Source organism: Anolis sagrei, chromosome 12, assembly GCF_037176765.1.
Source record: "Anolis sagrei isolate rAnoSag1 chromosome 12, rAnoSag1.mat, whole genome shotgun sequence".
NCBI lineage: Eukaryota > Metazoa > Chordata > Lepidosauria > Squamata > Dactyloidae > Anolis > Anolis sagrei.
In genome coordinates, this window is record NC_090032.1 from 15,830,023 (window position 1) to 15,847,304 (window position 17,282).

Consider the following 17,282-nt stretch of genomic DNA (forward strand, 5'->3'; position numbering starts at 1 on the left):
GGAGAAAATAGCAATGAAGTCTACAATATTAAAAGGTAAAGATTGTCCCCGGACATTAAGTCCAGTCATGTCTGACTCTGGGGTGTGGTGCTCATCTCCATTTCTAAGCCGAAGACCCGGCGTTGTCCGTAGACACCTCCAAGGTCATGTGGCCGACATGACTGCATGGAGTGCTGTTACCTTCCCACCAGAGCGGTACCTATTGATCTACCCATATTAGCATGTTTTTGAACTGCTAGGTTGGAAAAAGCAGAAGCTCACCCCTTTCCCCAGTTTCGAACTGCCGACCTTTCGGTTAGCAAGTTCAGCAGATCAGCAGTTTAACCTGCTGGACCACCAGAAAAAGATAGATAGTTTGGTGTGTTGTTTTTGTGAAACACATGCTGGTTCTTAGGAACTGCAGCATTCCTCTCTGCCTTTTAGTGACGAAAATTGTCTTCTTATACCAAGAGTTCAAGTTCATCTTATTTTCCAGGGAAAGGTTTCTCCTTAAGTCTAGTCGTGTCCAACTCTGGGGGTTGGTGCTCATCTCCATTTCTAAGCCAAAGAGCAAGGTCACTACACGGAGTACCATTACCTTCCCGCCAGAGTGGTACCTATTCATCCACCCACATTTGCATGTTTTTGAACTGCTAAGTTGGCAGAAGCAGAACCTCACCCCTTTCCCTGGATTCGAACTGCCGATCCATAGGTCGGCAAGTTCAGCAGATTAGCAGTTTAACCTTCTGCACCACCAGAAAAAGATAAATATTTTGGTGTGGTCTGTTTCCACCTTTTAGTGATGGAAATTGTCTTCTTATACCAAGAGTTCAAGTTCATCTTATTTCCCAGGTAAAGGTTTCTCCTTAAGTCTAGTCGTGTCCAACTCTGGGGGTTGGTGCTCATCTCTATTTCTAAGCCAAAGAGTCGGTGTTCTCTGTAGACACCTCCAAGGTCATGTGGCCGGCATGACTGCATGGCGTGCCCTTACCTTCCTGCCAGAGCAGTACCTATTGATATGCCCACATTAGTAGGTTTTGAATTGCTATGTTGGCAAAAGTAAAAACGCACCTCTTTCCCTGGATTCAAACTGCCGACCTTTCGGTCAGCAAGTTCAGCAGATTGGCAGTTTAACCTGCTGCACCACCAGAAAAAGATAGATAGTTTGGTGTGGTCTGTTTTTGTGAAACCTATGGTGGCGCTTAAGAATTGCAGCATTCCTTTCCGCCTTTTAGTGATGAAAATAGTCTTCTTATACCAAAAGTTCAAGTTCATCTTATTATGCACATTTGCATGTTTCCATGCAAAGGTTGGCAGAAGCTAGGGCTGACAGCGGAAGCTCACACCGCTCCCTGGAATTGAACCTTTGACCTTTTGGTCAACAAACTCAGCAGCTCAGTGCTTTAATCCATTGCGCCACCGTGGACTACTATATTATAGAAATATTAGTACAAAAGGGGGAAAAAATAAGTATTCTGCAATACCTTTATTACGACTAACCGAAATGTCACAGACGTGTGCGAGTTCTCAAGTTTCCAAGAACTCTTCATCAAATAACATAGAAAAGGGGGAAAGAAACTGAAGAATTTGAAGGCTACTCATTTCTGTGATATTTTCATTAGTCCTAATAAAGGTGTGATGGAACTCTTGGGTTTGCCCAAGAGGCAAAAGCAAAGCACCAAAGAAAAATAGTATCAAAGCTGTCGCTATCCATCTTCTGGCCAGGGAAAAGCAGATTACATTATGGAAAATAAGCATTTATGAGTGTCAAAAGATTGGGACAGTTGCTCTTGTGTTAAGACTGCAGATCCCATTATTCCCAGACAGCATGTCCTAAGTAGGTGTAGCCCAGGTCACCCTTCGTTACTCTAGTCATTGAAGTCTGCATTTTGGTGAGAGCTGGATAAATGACAGGTTGAATGTAATGATTTTGCATAGAATCCTAGAGTTGGAAGAGACCTCAAAGAGCTGGGCATGCTTAATCTAAAGAAGAGAAGGCTGAGAGGAGACATGATAGCCATGTATAAATATGTGAGAAGAAGTCATAGGGAGGAGGGAGCAAGCTTGTTTTCTGCTTCCCTGGAGACTAGGACGCGGAACAATGGCTTCAAACTACAAGAGAGGAGATTCCATCTGAACATGAGGAAGAACTTCCTGACTGTGAGAGCCGTTCAGCAGTGGAACTCTCTGCCCCGGAGTGTGGTGGAGGCTCCTTCTTTGGAACCTTTTAAACAGAGGCTGGATGGCCATCTGTCAGGGGTGATTTGAATGCAGTTTTCCTGCTTCTTGGCAGAATGGGCTTGGACTGGATGGCCCATGAGGTCTCTTCCAACTCTTTGCTTCTATCATTCTATGAAGGAAAGGAAGAAGGAAGGAGAGACAGGAAGGAAGGGAAGGAGGGAAAGAAGGAAGGAAGAAAAGGAAAGAAAGGGAGGGAGGAAGGAAGGAGAGGGAGGAAAGTAGGGAAGGGAGTGAGGGAGAGAAGGAAGATCCTTCACTCAAGCACCGTCGACCTTCCTTGCCTCCTCCTCCTCTTCCTCCCCTTCTTCTTTCCCTGGCGGCTCTGCTGCTGCCACTGCCACTCATCCGCCCCTTCCTCTTCCAACAGGGAAAGGAGGAGGAGGAGGAGGAGGAGGAGGAGGAGGAGGAGACGGCCCTCCTGACATAGCAGGGAAAGAGAAGGGGCTCCATGCGGCAACGCCTGGCTTTAACGGCCGGCTGTTTCCCCGTGAGGAGGAGGAGGGAGCGTGGCCATGGGTCTCTTTGTGGACATGCAGTTTCGAAGTCCTTTCTGCTGTTTGTTTTCATTGTTTTTTTGAGTGGACATACATTGGGTTGTTAGGGATATCATGTCCAAATTTGGTGTCAATTGCCCCAGTGGTTTTTGAGTTATGTGAATCCCACAAACTGACATTACATTTTTATTTATATAGATGATCCCTGCAATGCTCATGGCATCATCGGGATGGGCCTAGGCTTTATTTATTTGTCGTGTCAGGGCAATCAGTCAGTTATATTACATTTCGAACAGAACAAAGCAAACAAACATTTGTGAGTTTGGTTTTTGATTAAATGTCCTTTGACCAGTATCTGGCCACTTGGAGTGCTTCTGGTGTTGCTGCAAGAAGGTCCTCCATGGTGCATGTGGCAGGGCTCAGGTTGCATTGCAGCAGGTGGTCAGTGGTTTGCTCCTCTCCGCACCCGCATGTCAAGGATTCCACTTTGTGGCCCCATTTCTGAAGGTTGGCTCTGCATCTCGTGGTGGCAGAGCGCAGTCTGTTCAGCGCCTTCCAAGTCACCCAGTCTTCTGTGTGCCCAGGGGGGAGTCCCTCACTTGGTAACAGCCATTGGGTGAGGTTCTGGGTTTGAGCCTGCCACCTTTGGACTCTCGCTTGCTGAGGTGTTCCAGCGAGTGTCTCTCTTAGGAAACTATTTTTTGATTTAAGTCGTTGACATGCTGGCTGATACCCAAACAGGGGATGAGCTGGAGATGTCTCTGCCTTGGTCCTTTCACTATTGGCTGCTACTTCCCGGTGGATGTCAGGTGGTGCAATACCAGCTAAGCAGTGTAATTTCTCCAGTGGTGTAGGGCGCAGACACCCCGTGATAATGCGGCATATCTCATTAAGAGCCACATACACTGTTTTAGTGTGGTGAGATGTGTTCCACACTGGGCATGCGTACTCAGCAGCAGAGTAGCACAGCGCAAGGGCAGATGTCTTCACTGTGTCTGGTTGTGATCCCCAGGTTGTGCCAGTCAGCTTTCGTATGATATTGTTTCTAGCACCCACTTTTTGCTTGATGTTCAGGCAGTGCTTCTTGTAGGTAAGGGCACGGTCCAGAGTGACTCCCAGGTATTTGGGTGTGCTGCAATGCTCCAGTGGGATTCCTTCCCAGGTGATCTTCAGAGCTCGGGATGCTTCTTGAGATAAAAGGCACATGTATGTGTTTTAGATGGATTAGGGATCAGCTGGTTTTCCCTGTAATAGGCAGTAAGAGCACCTAGAGCTTCGGAAAGCTTCTGTTCTACCATCTCAAAGCTCCCTGCTTGAGCGGTGATGGCACGGTCATCAGCATAGATGAAGCTCTCTGTCCCTTCTGGCAGTGGCTGGTCATTTGTGTAGATGTTGAACATGGATGGAGCAAGCACGCTCCCCTGAGGCAGGCTGTTCTTCTGTTTCCGCCATCTGCTTCTCTGGCCCTGGAACTCAACAAAAAAGCTCCTGTTTTGTAGCAGGTTTCCTATGAGGCAGGTGAGGTGATATTCTACATTTTCCTCAGGAGGAGGCGGTGGTTCACAGTCTCATAGGCTGCTGACAGGTCTATGAAGACAGCGCCTGTGATCTGTTGCCTTTCAAAGCCATCTTCTATGTGCTGAGTCAGGTTCAGCACTTGCAATGTGCAGCTTTTGCCTTTCCTGAAGCCAGCTTGCTGTGGGATCAGGCAGGGGTCTATGTTTTCCATAATTCTATGCAAAATAAGTCTCTCCAGAACTTTGTAGAGGTGGCCTAGGCTGAATAAGAAGGACCCCTAAAGAATAAAGCTGACTTACCACATTATGGGTTCCTGCTTACTGGTTCTTACTTGCTTACTTACCTCCATAAAACCATCTTGCCCAGAGTGCCATCTGCGGTGCCACCCTGAACAATCCCCCTTTCTTTCTTTCCCTGCTTGCCTTCCATTTGCTCCCTTTCCCTCTTCCTTCCTTCCTTGCTCTGCAGCCCCTTCCTCGCTTTGTTTCCCTCTCTTTCTTCCCGATCTCCACCAGATCCAAGAGAATAAAAACCAAGGCCATAAAGCAAAGCGATTTACTGGCCTTAATTTGATAGGCTACATAAACCGTGTAATATAAACAACAGGGGCATAAAGGAGCAGCCAAAAAAGGTGGTTAAAGCGACAGGCGCCTTTTCAGGCCTCCCTCTCGGAAGCCAAGCCTTTTCTCCCCCTTTTTCCAAAGGTCTTTTGTGCACTGTAATTGGGAATCTGACTAGCAGCGGCCGAGAAAGTGGCAAGCGCAAGGGGGACGACTTCCACAGGGCACTGCGACCCCCACGAATGACGGACCTGGACCAAACTTGGCACACACAACCCCCATGGCCCACCCCTCATCCTCGTGGTGAAGGATGGACCATGGACTACAAGAAAGTGGCAAGCGCAAGGGGGACGACTTCCACAGGGCACTGCGAACCCCACGAATGACGGGCCTGGACCAAACTTGGCACACACAACCCCCATGGCCCACCTCTCATCCTCGTGGTGAAGGATGAACCATGGATGATGAGATTTGCAGTAAAAGAAAACCAAGTCCAGACAGGCTGATAAAACCAGTTGCTCCCAGTCTCAAACAGCCAAGACACATCGCACTTCTACCCGCAAAAGTCCACAAGTTTGGGTAGTCCAAATCCTCTGGGGTTAGAACAACTCAAGATGTTGTGAGCATTTTTAGGAAGTGATACACCAGTCCTGAAATACAACTACAAGAAAGTGGCAAGCGCAAGGGGGACCACTTCCACAGGGCACTGCGACCCCCACGAATGACGGACCTGGACCAAACTTGGCACACACAACACCCATGGCCCACCTCTCATCCTCATGTGGTTTGGGGGAAGATGGACCATGGATGATGAGAATTGCAGTACTTTCAATAGCTTCTGCTCTCACAGACCACTGCGTTGCCTAACAATGACAGATCACGATCAAACTTGACACACAGACAAACCCTCCCATGGCCCAAAACAGAGGTGGAAAGCAGGAAGATCATCTTTGCTCCCTCCATTGATATTCCCCAACTATCCCTTTGCAGAGAAAAAAAACCAAGTCCAGACAGGCTGATAAAACCAGTTGCTCCCAGTCCCAAACAGCCAGGACACTACATCACACTTCTCCCCCCAAAAGTCCACAAGTTTGGGTAGTCGAAATCCTCTGGGGTTAGAGCAACTCAAGAGTATTGTGAGCTTTTTTAGGAAGTGATACACCAGTCCTGAAATACAACTACAAGAAAGTGGCAAGCGCAAGGGAGACGACTTCCACAGGGCACTGCGACCCCCACACATGACGGACATGGACCAAACTTGGCACACACAACCCCCATGGCCCACCCCACCCCATCCTTGTGGTGAAGGATGGACCATGGATGAAGAGATTTGCAGTAAAAGAAAGCCAAGTCCAGACAGGCTGATAAAACCAGTTGCTCCCAGTCCCAAACAGCCAAGACACATCACACTTCTACCCGCAAAAGTCCACAAGTTTGGGTAGTCCAAATCCTCTGGGGTTAAAACATCTCAAGAGTGTTGTGAGCATTTTTAGGAAGTGATACAGCAGTCCTGAAATACAACTACAAGAAAGTGGCAAGGCTAAGAGGGACTACTTCCACGGAGCACTGCGACCCTCATGAATGACAGACCTGGACCAAACTTGGCACACACAACACCCATGGCCCACCTCTCATCCTCGTGGTGTAGGATGGACCATGGATGATGAGATTTGCAGTAAAAGAAAACCAAGTCCAGACAGGCTAATATACACTATAGGATTCGTATAAAATCCAACCCCTTTCTTGCGGTGCCGAAGGTTTTGAGCATCAGACGTGCAAGAGGCAAAGCTGGGGTGGGTGAGCTAGAGCATTTTCCACAGAAGGAAATTCGGTGCTAGAAACCCAGATCACATTCGTGTGCCTACAAAGAAAACATTAATGAAGTGGCTTCTGTCTTTTCGTTCCACCGAGTTGCAGAGTTGGCGAGGACGTGATAACGCACATAGTCTTTCTCTACATCTTGTATTGTTTTGTCCTATCTTTTTTCTGAGCCACTGGAAAAAAATACTCCCATTTTGTCAGGAAGTGTTAGATGTTGTGATGTTATAGATCTAATGCTTACATTGTCTTATTGAATGCTATCGCCAGCAAAATCAGGGCTTGAGGAATAATGGAGGCATGGTAGCCAACGTAGGCTGGTTTTGTCCAGGCTTTTCCCAAACTCTGGAATTGCATGGCGAGGGAGGCATTTCTAAGTTGTATTTTTCAAATGATTGTATTCATTTTACGTTTTCTCTGCAATTTACTTTATTTAGTTAGTTACAACATTTATATGCCGGCCTTCTCATTTATTACAATAAAATGTCCAAATTTGAATTTTGTTGGTTGGGGTGTGTGTGTGATTTTTGTCATTTGGGAGTTGTAGTTGCTGGAATTTATAGTTCACCTACAATCAGAGAGCATTCTGAACTCCACCAACAATGGAATTGAACCAGAATGGCACACAGAACTCCCATGACCAACAGGAAATACTGGAAAGGTTTGGTGGGCATTGACCTTGCATTTAGGAGTTGTAGTTCACCAATATCCGGAGACCACTGAGGACTCACACAATTATTGATTTGGACCAAATACTCAATATGCCCAAATGTGAATACTGGTGGTTTGTTGAAAATAGACATTGACATTTGGGAGTTGTAGTTGCTGGGATTTATAGTTCACATACAATCAAAGAGCACTCTGAACTCCACCAACAATGGAATTGAACCAAACTTGGGGGGAAAAAACTCCCACGAGCAACAGAAAACACTGAAATGGTTTGGTGGGCATTGACCTTGATTTTAGGAGTTGTAGTTCACCTACATACAGAGAACACTGTGGACTCAAACAATGATTGGTCTAGACCAAACTTGGCACAAATACTCAATATGTCTAAATGAGAATACTGGTGGAGTTTGTTGAAAATAGACATTGACATTTGGGAGTTGTAGTTGGAAATACTGGAAGGGTTTAGTGGGCATTGACCTTGAATTTAGGAGTTGTAGTTCACCTACATCCAGAGAGCACTGAGGACTCAAACAATTATTGATTTGGACCAAATACTCAATATGCCCAAATGTGAATACTGGTGGTTTGTTGAAAATAGACATTGACATTTGGGAGTTGTAGTTGCTGGGATTTGTAGTTCACATACAATCAAAGAGCATTCTGAACTCCACCAATTATGGAATTGAACCAGAATGGTACACAGAACTCCCATGACCAACAGAAAATACTGGAAGGGTTTGGTGGGCATTGACCTTGAATTTAAGAGTTGTAGTTAACCTACATCCAGAAAGCACTGAGGACTCAAACAATTATTGATTTGGACCAAATATTCAATATGCCCAAATCTGAATACTGGACCAAACTTGGCACGAATACTCATTATGCCAAAATGTGAATATTGGTGGAGTTTGTTGAAAATAGACATTGACATTTAGGAGTTGTAGTCGCTGGGATTTGTAGTTCACATACAATCAAAGAGCATTCTGGACTCCACCAACAATGGAATTGAAGCAGACTGGCACACAGAACTCCCACTACCAACAGAAAATACTGGAAATACTGGAAGGGTTTGGTAGGCATTGATCTTGAGTTTAGGAGTTGTAGTTCACCTACATCCAGAGAGTACTGAGGACAGAAGAAGAAACAGCATTTATTGAAGTCACACTCCCCCCACCCCAGTTTTGTGATTTTGAAAACACTCAAATGGGTTTCATGTAACACTGCGACCAGCACTTCATGGGATGGGACGAGGTACAGTTCTGATTAAAATCCAATTAAAAATGTGATCGATGCTTTCACACTAATTAAAGTTGTTGTTTTAAAATGCATTCAAACCTCGGAGGAGCTTAGCTGTCAGGTTTGGTGCTTCCTAATGAGACGAACAAGATGGCAGACAAGACACACAACCTTCCAATTAGAACTATTGTCTCATCATCTACAGCCGTTCTTAGGGGGAAATCAGGCTCTACAGCACACATTGGGGGGGGGGGGGCTTCATTCATGTATTAAGTTCAGAAAATACTAGGCTCTAGATCAGGCATGGGCCAGCTTTCTAATTGGGGGGCCGCTTACAAGTTATAAGTATATACAATCTATATATATATAAATCATAGAATCATAGAATCAAAGAGTTGGAAGAGACCTCATGGGCCATCCAGTCCAACCCCATTCTGCCAAGGAGCAGGAATATTGCATTCAAATCACCCCTGACAGATGGCCATCCAGCCTCTGTTTAAAAGCTTCCAAAGAAGGAGCCTCCACCACACTCCAGGGCAGAGAGTTCCACTGCTGAACGGCTCTCACAGTCAGGAAGTTCTTCCTCATGTTCAGATGGAATCTCCTCTCTTGTAGTTTGAAGCCGTCCTAGTCTCCAAGGAAGCAGAAAACAAGTTCACTCCCTCCTCCCTGTGGCTTCCTCTCACATATTTATACATGGCTATCATATCTCCTCTCAGCCTTCTCTTCTTCAGGCTAAACATGCCCAGCTCCTTAAGCCGCTCCTCATAGGGCTTGTTCTCCAGACCCTTGATCATTTTAGTCGCCCTCCTCTGGACACATTCCAGCTGGTCAATATCTCTCTTGAATTGTGGTGCCCAGAATTGGACACAATATTCCAGGTGTGGTCTAACCAAGGCAGAATAGAGCATGGGGAGCATGACTTCCCTGGATCTAGACACTATGCTCCTCTTGATGCAGGCCAAAATCCCATTGGCTTTTTTTGCCGCCACATCACATTGTTGGCTTATGTTTAACTTGTTGTCCACGAGATCTTTTTCACACGTACTGCTCTCGAGCCAGGCATTGTCCCCTATTCTGTATTTTTGCATTTCGTTTTTTCTGCCTAAGTGGAGTGTCTTGCATTAGTCCCTGTTGAACTTCATTTTGTTAGTTTTGGCCATTCATCTCTCTAATCTGTCAAGATCGTTTTGAATCCTGCTCCTGTCCTCTGGAGTACTGACTCTCCTTCCCAATTTGGTGTCGTCTGCAAAGTTGATGATCCTGCCTTCTAGCCCTTCATCTAAGTCATTAATAAAGATGTTGAATAGGACCGGGCCCAGGACGGAACCCTGCGGCACTCCACTCGTCACTTCTTTCCAAGATGAAGAGGAAGGCACAATCAACGTCCTCCCAATAGACAGCATCTGAGGAAAAGCCTCTAGAGCAGTCTTTCTCAACCTGGGGGTCAGGACCCCTGGGGGGTCACAAGGGGGTTTCAGAAGGGTCACCAAAGAACATCAGAAAGCACATATTTCTGATGGCCTTAGGAACTTTTTTGGCAGAGAAGGCTGAACATCTCTCCGCCTATCCTTCTTTTTGGTGTTGGTGAACTACAACTCCCAGAATTGAAAAACAGCTCTCCCCCCCCCCCCCCGACCCCACCAGTATTCAATGTTGGCCATGTAAGTAGTGTGACAAGTTTGGTGCAGATCCATTGTGGGCTGGGTTCAGAGTGCTCTTTGACTGTAGGCGAACTATAAATCCCAGCAACTACAATTCCCAAATGTCAAGGACCATTTTCCTCAAACTCCACCAGTGTTCACATCTGGGCATATTGAGTGTTCGTGCCAAGCTTGGTCCTGATCCATCATTGTTTGAGTCCACAGTGCTCTCTGGGTGGAATGGAAGGAAGGGTGGAAAGGAATGGAGAGAGAGAGGAAGAGGGAAGACAGAAGGAAGAAAAGACAAAAGGGAACAAAGGAGAAAGGGAAAGGGAAGGAGGGAGGAAATAGGGAAGGAAGGGAGGGAGGGAGGATTGAAGGGAGGGAGGAAGGGAATGCAGAGAGGGAGGGAGGGAAGAGAGAAGGAAGGAAAGACATTTGAAACAGAACAAGATGAGTCTACAGCAGAGAAGATCACTCTGCTGGTTGTTGTATTGGATCACACGTCGGACACTTCCCAAGTGTCTAGGACTGTGTGATGTATCGGTGAATAATGCGTGCAGATCCCAGTAAGGTGACCTTTTGCAGCTGGCAGATGGTAATTTTGCCAGCACCGATTGTGTTTAAGTGCAGGCCAAGGTCTTTAGGCACTGCACTCAGTGTGCCGATCACCACTGGGACCACCTTGACTAGCTTGTTCTAATATTTTCACAAACCCTGATGACATCTAGACATTTGATAATCCAACAATCATATTATTATTATTATTATTATTATTATTATTATTATTATTATTGTGTAGTCCCAGGTACTTAGGTCTCACCCGTTCTGATTATTATTATTTTCTTCTTCTTCTTCTTCTTCTTCTTCTTCTTCTTATTATTATTATTATTATTATTATTATTATTATTGTGTAGTTCCAGGTACTTAGGTCTCACCCTTTCTTATTATTATTATTTTCTTATTATTATTATTATTATTATTATTATTATTGTGTAGTCCCAGGTACTTAGGTCTCACCCGTTCTGATTATTATTATTATTATTATTATTATTATTATTATGTAGTCCCGGGTACTTAGGTCTCACCCTTTCTGATTATTATTATTATGATTATTATTATTGTGTAGTCCCAGGTACTTAGGTCTCACCCTTTTTGATTATTATTATTATTATTATTGTGTAGTCCCAGGTACTTAGGTCTCACCCTTTCTGATTATTATTATTATTATTATTGTGTAGTCCCAGGTACTTAGGTCTCACCCTTTCTGATTATTATTATTATTATTATTATTATTATTATTATTATTATTGTGTAGTCCCAGGTACTTAGGTCTCACCCTTTCTGATTATTATTATTATTATTATTATTATTATTATTATTGTGTATTCCCAGGTACTTAGGTCGTTCGATTGTGTTGAGAAATAGACATTCTGCAAACGTTCAACGGAGTTTACACCTTTATCAAGACATAATAAAACATCTGTAACCTTTCTCTTTTGCAGTGAGCTCAGAATGATATATACATGAGTGGGATTACGGATCTCTCGCTATATCATTATAACAATTCTGTATGGTAGATTAATCTCAGAGTAAAAAACAGTCCAAGGTCACTCCGTGAACTTCAAGGCTGAGTGGGGACATGAACCGAGATTTCCCTGGCGAGAATGAAACATTTCAACTACAACAGCGTGCGGAATCTCTCTTTACATATCAATTTGCACTTTGCACATCGTGGGCTGAACTCTGGATTTGGAAACTAGCTTTGGAGCTAAATCCTGCTTGAATTCAACCTTCATATGGCAATGCTAGTTTGTGGGAGGAAGAACAACGTATCTACCGTATATACTCGAGTATAAGCCGACTCAAATATAAGCGGAGACATCTAATTTTGCCACAAAAACTTGGAAAACGTATTAACTTGACCATAGCGCAAGCTAGAGCCACTCCATACCTGGCCAAATTTAAATTTACCTTGGGAAGTCTGATCTGGCCACAGTGGTCTACGCTCTTGTTGCATCCCGAATAGATTACTGCAACGCACTCTACGTGGGGTTGCCTTTGAAGACTGTTCGGAAACTTCCATTAGGCCAGCGAGTGGCAGCCAGATTACTCATTGGAGCGTCATACAGGGAACATACCACCCCTCTGCTATGTCAGCTCCACTGGCTGCCGATCCAGTTCCGAGCACAATTCAAAGTGCTGGTTTTGACCTACAAAACCCTATATGGTTCCGGACCAGCGTATCTGTCCGAACGTATCTCCCTCTATGTCCCGCCTCGGAGTTTAAGATCTTCTGGGGAGGCCCTGCTCTTGAACCCACCTCTATCACAAGTGAGGTTGGTGGGGACGAGGAGCAGGGCCTTCTTGGTGGTGGCCCCTCACCTGTGGAATTCACTCCCCAGGGGAATTAGGTCATCGACATCCCTCCTCTCTTTTAGAAGGAAATTGAAAACATGGATATGGGACCAGGCTTTTGGGTAATCTGGCAGACAGACCAAGGACAATTGACGATTACAATTGATAGGATTTGACAATGTGGAATGAATTTACGGACTCTTGAGCTGGCGAACGTTGAGCATTAGATTGGTTTTATTGACTATGATGTATAATTGATTGTTTTAATTGTTTTCTATTGCTGTTTATATATGTTTTATCCAGAGGCGGCCCTAGGTAATTTTCAACGGTAAGCAAACAGTATTTTGGCACACACACACCCCACCCCCCAAACAATCATTGATATATATTTTCTGTTTGTCGTGGGAGTTCTGTGTGCCATATTTGGTTCAATTCCATCATTGGTGGAGTTCAGAATGCTCTTTGATTGTAGGTGAACTATACATCCCAGTAACTACACTTGCACCAAAAGTCACCCTTCTCCTGACTTTCTCCTCAACCATTGGGACCAAGAGAGAGAGAGAGAGAGATGGAGATGCCCGCCTTTCCTGAAGGTAGGCGCAAAAACAAAGGAGGAAGCGGAGGTGGGAGATACCTCCAGACGGAGGGGCTCTCTCTCTCTCTCTCTCTTGGTTCCAATGGCTGAAGAGAAAGTCAGGAGAAGAGGCGACTTTTGGTGTGCACGCCGGGGTCTTCAGATACGCCTCCGGACCCGAAGCGGGCCGGGCACAGCGGCTCCACCCCTTGGCCCACCCGCGGATTGGGGAGAGGAGAGGAGGCGGGTGGAGCGCCGGGGGATCGGGAAAGGGAGCCGGTCATGGGGAAGGGATCGAACGCAGAGAATGATTGAGCACCGGCTCTGCTCACGCACCCGGTGGCCAGGTGGAGCAGGAACGAGAGGGGCTAGGCGAGGCTCAAGGGCCCGGCCCCTTTGGGAAGAGGATCGCCTGGCAGCGAGGCAAGAAAGCCAAGGCTCCCCCCGGACTGCTAGGGCTGTTGTGAGCTGAGGGGGTGCTCCTCAAGTGGCGGTCGAGGGGCATTTACAGAGGTGCCTCTGCACCCCTGGCAAAAAAAAAGTGTTCTGCGACCGCTTACTTCGCGTAATGGACGAGCCGCCCCTGGTTTTATCTTATTGTTTGTGTTGGCATCGAATTGTGCCTTTTGTAAGCCACCCTGAGTCCCCTCTTGGGGGTTGAGAAGGGCAGGGTAGAAATGCGCGAAATAAATAAAATAAATAAACGTGGGCATGGAACCTTAGCTCTCTTTTATAATTCCACTATATATTAGAAAACATTTTACCCGGGCTAGATTTGAACAGCTCGACATTAAGTCCAAGTTGGGACGACATCAGAATATTCCTTACACGGGGAGAACCTGTGGGTGCCGTGAGATAGATGCAGAAGTGGAGGACTCAGAACATTTTTTCTTAAAATGTCCCTACTACAACTAGGTCTTACTACCTAGAGCCTCTGCTGGAGAACCATACTTCTTTAGAGAATAAGGAGAAATTGCACATCCTCCTACAGGGTTTGGATAAAATTCTATTTTAAAATGGACCCTTTTTACGCAAAAAGCACTGGCCATCCGCGAGAAGATGGAAGCAGAGAGAGGTGACCTTGCTGCCATCAACAAACTTAAAAACTTAATATGGACGTGCCACTAGTTTTACCTACCCGCGCCCCTGCCCAAACCCTACTTTAAGGAATTAATCAATTTTTAATCTTTTAATTTTGTAGTTGCACAATCATTTAGGAGTAGGCCAGGATGACTTGTATTCATTAGGGCTGGGCGGTTTCGTAATTTCGTAATTTGTTAAAAATTCGTTAATTTTTTTATAACGAAGCGATATTGAACCATTCAGGAGCAACTAAAAAACGAAACGAATTTTTCCAATTCGTTTCGTAATTGTTTCGTTATTGATTCGTTATTGATTCGTAAATGTTTCGTTATTATTTCCGCATGTCCGGTGCAAGTTTTAGGGTTGCTGTTTGTTTTCTCAGTGAAAAAAAAAATAATTATCACACCAACAGTCAACAACAGAGGGAGAGGGAAGCTTCAGAAGTTTTTTTAGCGTATTGCGCGATCGCGGCCGCCATTAATGAATCGATTCGTAATCGATTTGTAATTGTTTCGTAATTGTTTTATGATTTCCGAAATTTCGTAATTATCGAATTTTTTTAAGGAAAATTTCGGAATTCTTTTAAATAACAAAACGCAAAAAACCCCTAAAAATGAATCGAGTTTAGAAACAAATTTTTCCGTGGTTGCCCAGCCCTAGTATTCATATATGGTTTTACTGTATGTATGGGCATGTGTGTATGTTTTGCATGTTTTGCATGTTTTGATATGGTCAAAATTGACTCATCAATAAAGAATTGTTGTTGTTGTACTGCTAACAACACCGAGCAGCAAAAACAAACTGTCTGGTCTGCTCCTGACACGATAAATAAATAAGCCCACAAAAGGAACTGTTCCAAGAAGAGAGTCGAAATGTTTCCCTCTCTCCCCGCTCTGTTTGCATTGAAACCTTGTGGGAAGCAGAAAATATGGATCCATGCTAAAACCCGAACGTTTTCTTCCGCAGGGCTAAAGGTTTTCTAACCCCAGGAGAGGCTACCACCCCGTGTGCCATGGCGAGCACCTCGCCCACCGCGGCTGTGGTGACGGCCACCGTTGTGACCACAGCGGCCACCATGGACTTGCGTGACTGGCTCTTCCTCTGCTACGGCTTAGTGGCTTTTCTGAGCGAGGTGATTGACAGCACCACCTGCCCGTCAGTCTGTCGCTGTGACAACGGCTTCATTTATTGCAACGACCGGGGCCTGACCTCCATCCCGGCGGACATCCCGGATGACGCCACCACCCTCTACCTGCAGAACAATCAGATCAATAACGCCGGCATCCCCTCCACCTTGAAGAAGAAGATCAATGTTCAGGTAATCGAACGAGGGGAACGCAATTGGGGTCTTTCCCTCTCTTATTTCCCTCACCCTTGATGTAGCAGCACAGTGGTCCGGGTGGTTTGGACTTCAACTCCCACAATTCCTAGCTGGGATTTCTGGGAGTTGAAGTCCAAAACACCTGGAGGACTAAAGATTGTAGCAAAAAGATATATACATAGGGTTGCTGTGAGTTTTCTGGGCTTCCCATGTTTCGGAAGCATTCTCTCCTGACATTTCGCCCACATTAAACGTCAGAATCTCCTTGAAGTTCCCAATTTAGCCCGCTTCTGCCAACCTAGCAGTTTGAAAACATGCAAATGTGAGTAGATCAATTATTTCGAATAATAATAATATTATTATTATAATATATTATATATATATATATATATATATATATATATAATATATTTATAATATATTATAATAATATTATGTATATATTTGGCTAGAGCCCCCCGTTGCAGAGCGGGTTAAACCGCTGAGCTGCTGAACTTGCTGACCAAAAGGTTGGGGGTTGAAATCCAGGGAGTGGCATGAGCTCCAGCTGTTAGCCCCAGCTTCTGCCAACCTAGCAGTTTGAAAACATGCAAATGTGAGTAGATCAATAGGTACTGCTTCTACGGGAAGATAATGGTACTCCATGCAGTCATGCTGGCCAAATGATTTTGGAGAGGTCTACGGACAACGCCAGCTCTTCGGCTTAGAAATGGAGATGAGCACCACTCCCCAGAGTCGGACACAACTAGACTTAATGTAAAGGTAAAGGGAAACCTTTACCTTTACTTTACTATGTTATCCAAAGCTATGTTATCCAAAGCTAATTATATTCCATATAATAATAATGATATACTGTAGGTATATATTTAGCATAATAAACACAGTATTATACAAAACACAAAATGCAAAGTAGATCTATAGGTACTGCTCCAGTGGGAAGGTATTGGCGCTCCATGCAGTCATGCTGGCCACATGACCTTGGAGACGTCTATGGACAATGCCGGCTCTTCGGCTTAGCAATTGAGATGAGCACCAATTCTTAGAGTAGGACACGTCTAGACTTAATGATAGGGAAAACCTTTACCTTACACTGTAAAAAATGTATCTGTTCCAACTTACATACAAATTCAACTTAAGACCAAACCTGCACAACCTATCTTGTTCGTAACTTGGGGACTGCCTTTATATCTTTTCCCATTCTTTTGAACCATTTATTTAAAAGAGTGATATCTCCTTGGATTTGCAAATAATTTGGTGGTATGACTATTGTACTTGAATGTTTGGATGAGACTGAAATCGCAACAGAAACAAGTCGTATGTGGAAAATGAGATTTCCTGTCCCTTTAATTTTGGGGTATCTTCAAATCAAATACATTATCCCCAGTATATTAGTGTATTATTTCCACAGCTCAATGGTGACAGTCATGTTTGTAATGACCAAAGCCCATGTTTCATGAACATTTTGTAAAGTTGGGTTGCTATGAGTTTTCAGAAGCATTCTCTCCTGACATTTCACCCACATCTATAGCAGGCATCCTGCCAGGATGTGAGGTCTGTTGGAAACTAGGCAAGTGGATTTTATATATCTGTGGAATAATTTCCAGGGTGCGAGAAAGAACTCTTGTCTGTTGGAGGCAAGGGTGAATGTTCCCATTGGCCACCTTGATAATCATCATCATCATCATCATCATCATCATCTTTATTTAATATCCCGCCACCATCTCCCCAATGGGGACTCGGGGCGGCTTACATGAGGCCAAGCCCAATAGCATATTACAATAAAGAAAA

The 17,282-nt window shown here is 44.8% G+C and overlaps 2 protein-coding genes across 4 annotated transcripts in view; one reads left to right on the forward strand and one right to left on the reverse strand.

The window, feature by feature from the left end:
* MACROD1 (mono-ADP ribosylhydrolase 1) overlaps nt 1-17,282 on the reverse strand; it is a 618,427-nt gene that overhangs the window by 502,740 nt on the left and 98,405 nt on the right. The window lies entirely within an intron of this gene.
* Nucleotides 1-17,282, forward strand: part of FLRT1 (fibronectin leucine rich transmembrane protein 1) — a 102,241-nt gene that overhangs the window by 80,372 nt on the left and 4,587 nt on the right. For both annotated transcript variants that reach the window (XM_067472479.1, XM_060758435.2), the window contains exon 2: nt 15,140-15,491. In XM_067472479.1, the coding sequence (XP_067328580.1) occupies nt 15,186-15,491 (306 nt within the window). In that variant the 5' untranslated portion in view covers nt 15,140-15,185. The remainder of the gene's footprint in view (nt 1-15,139; nt 15,492-17,282) is intronic.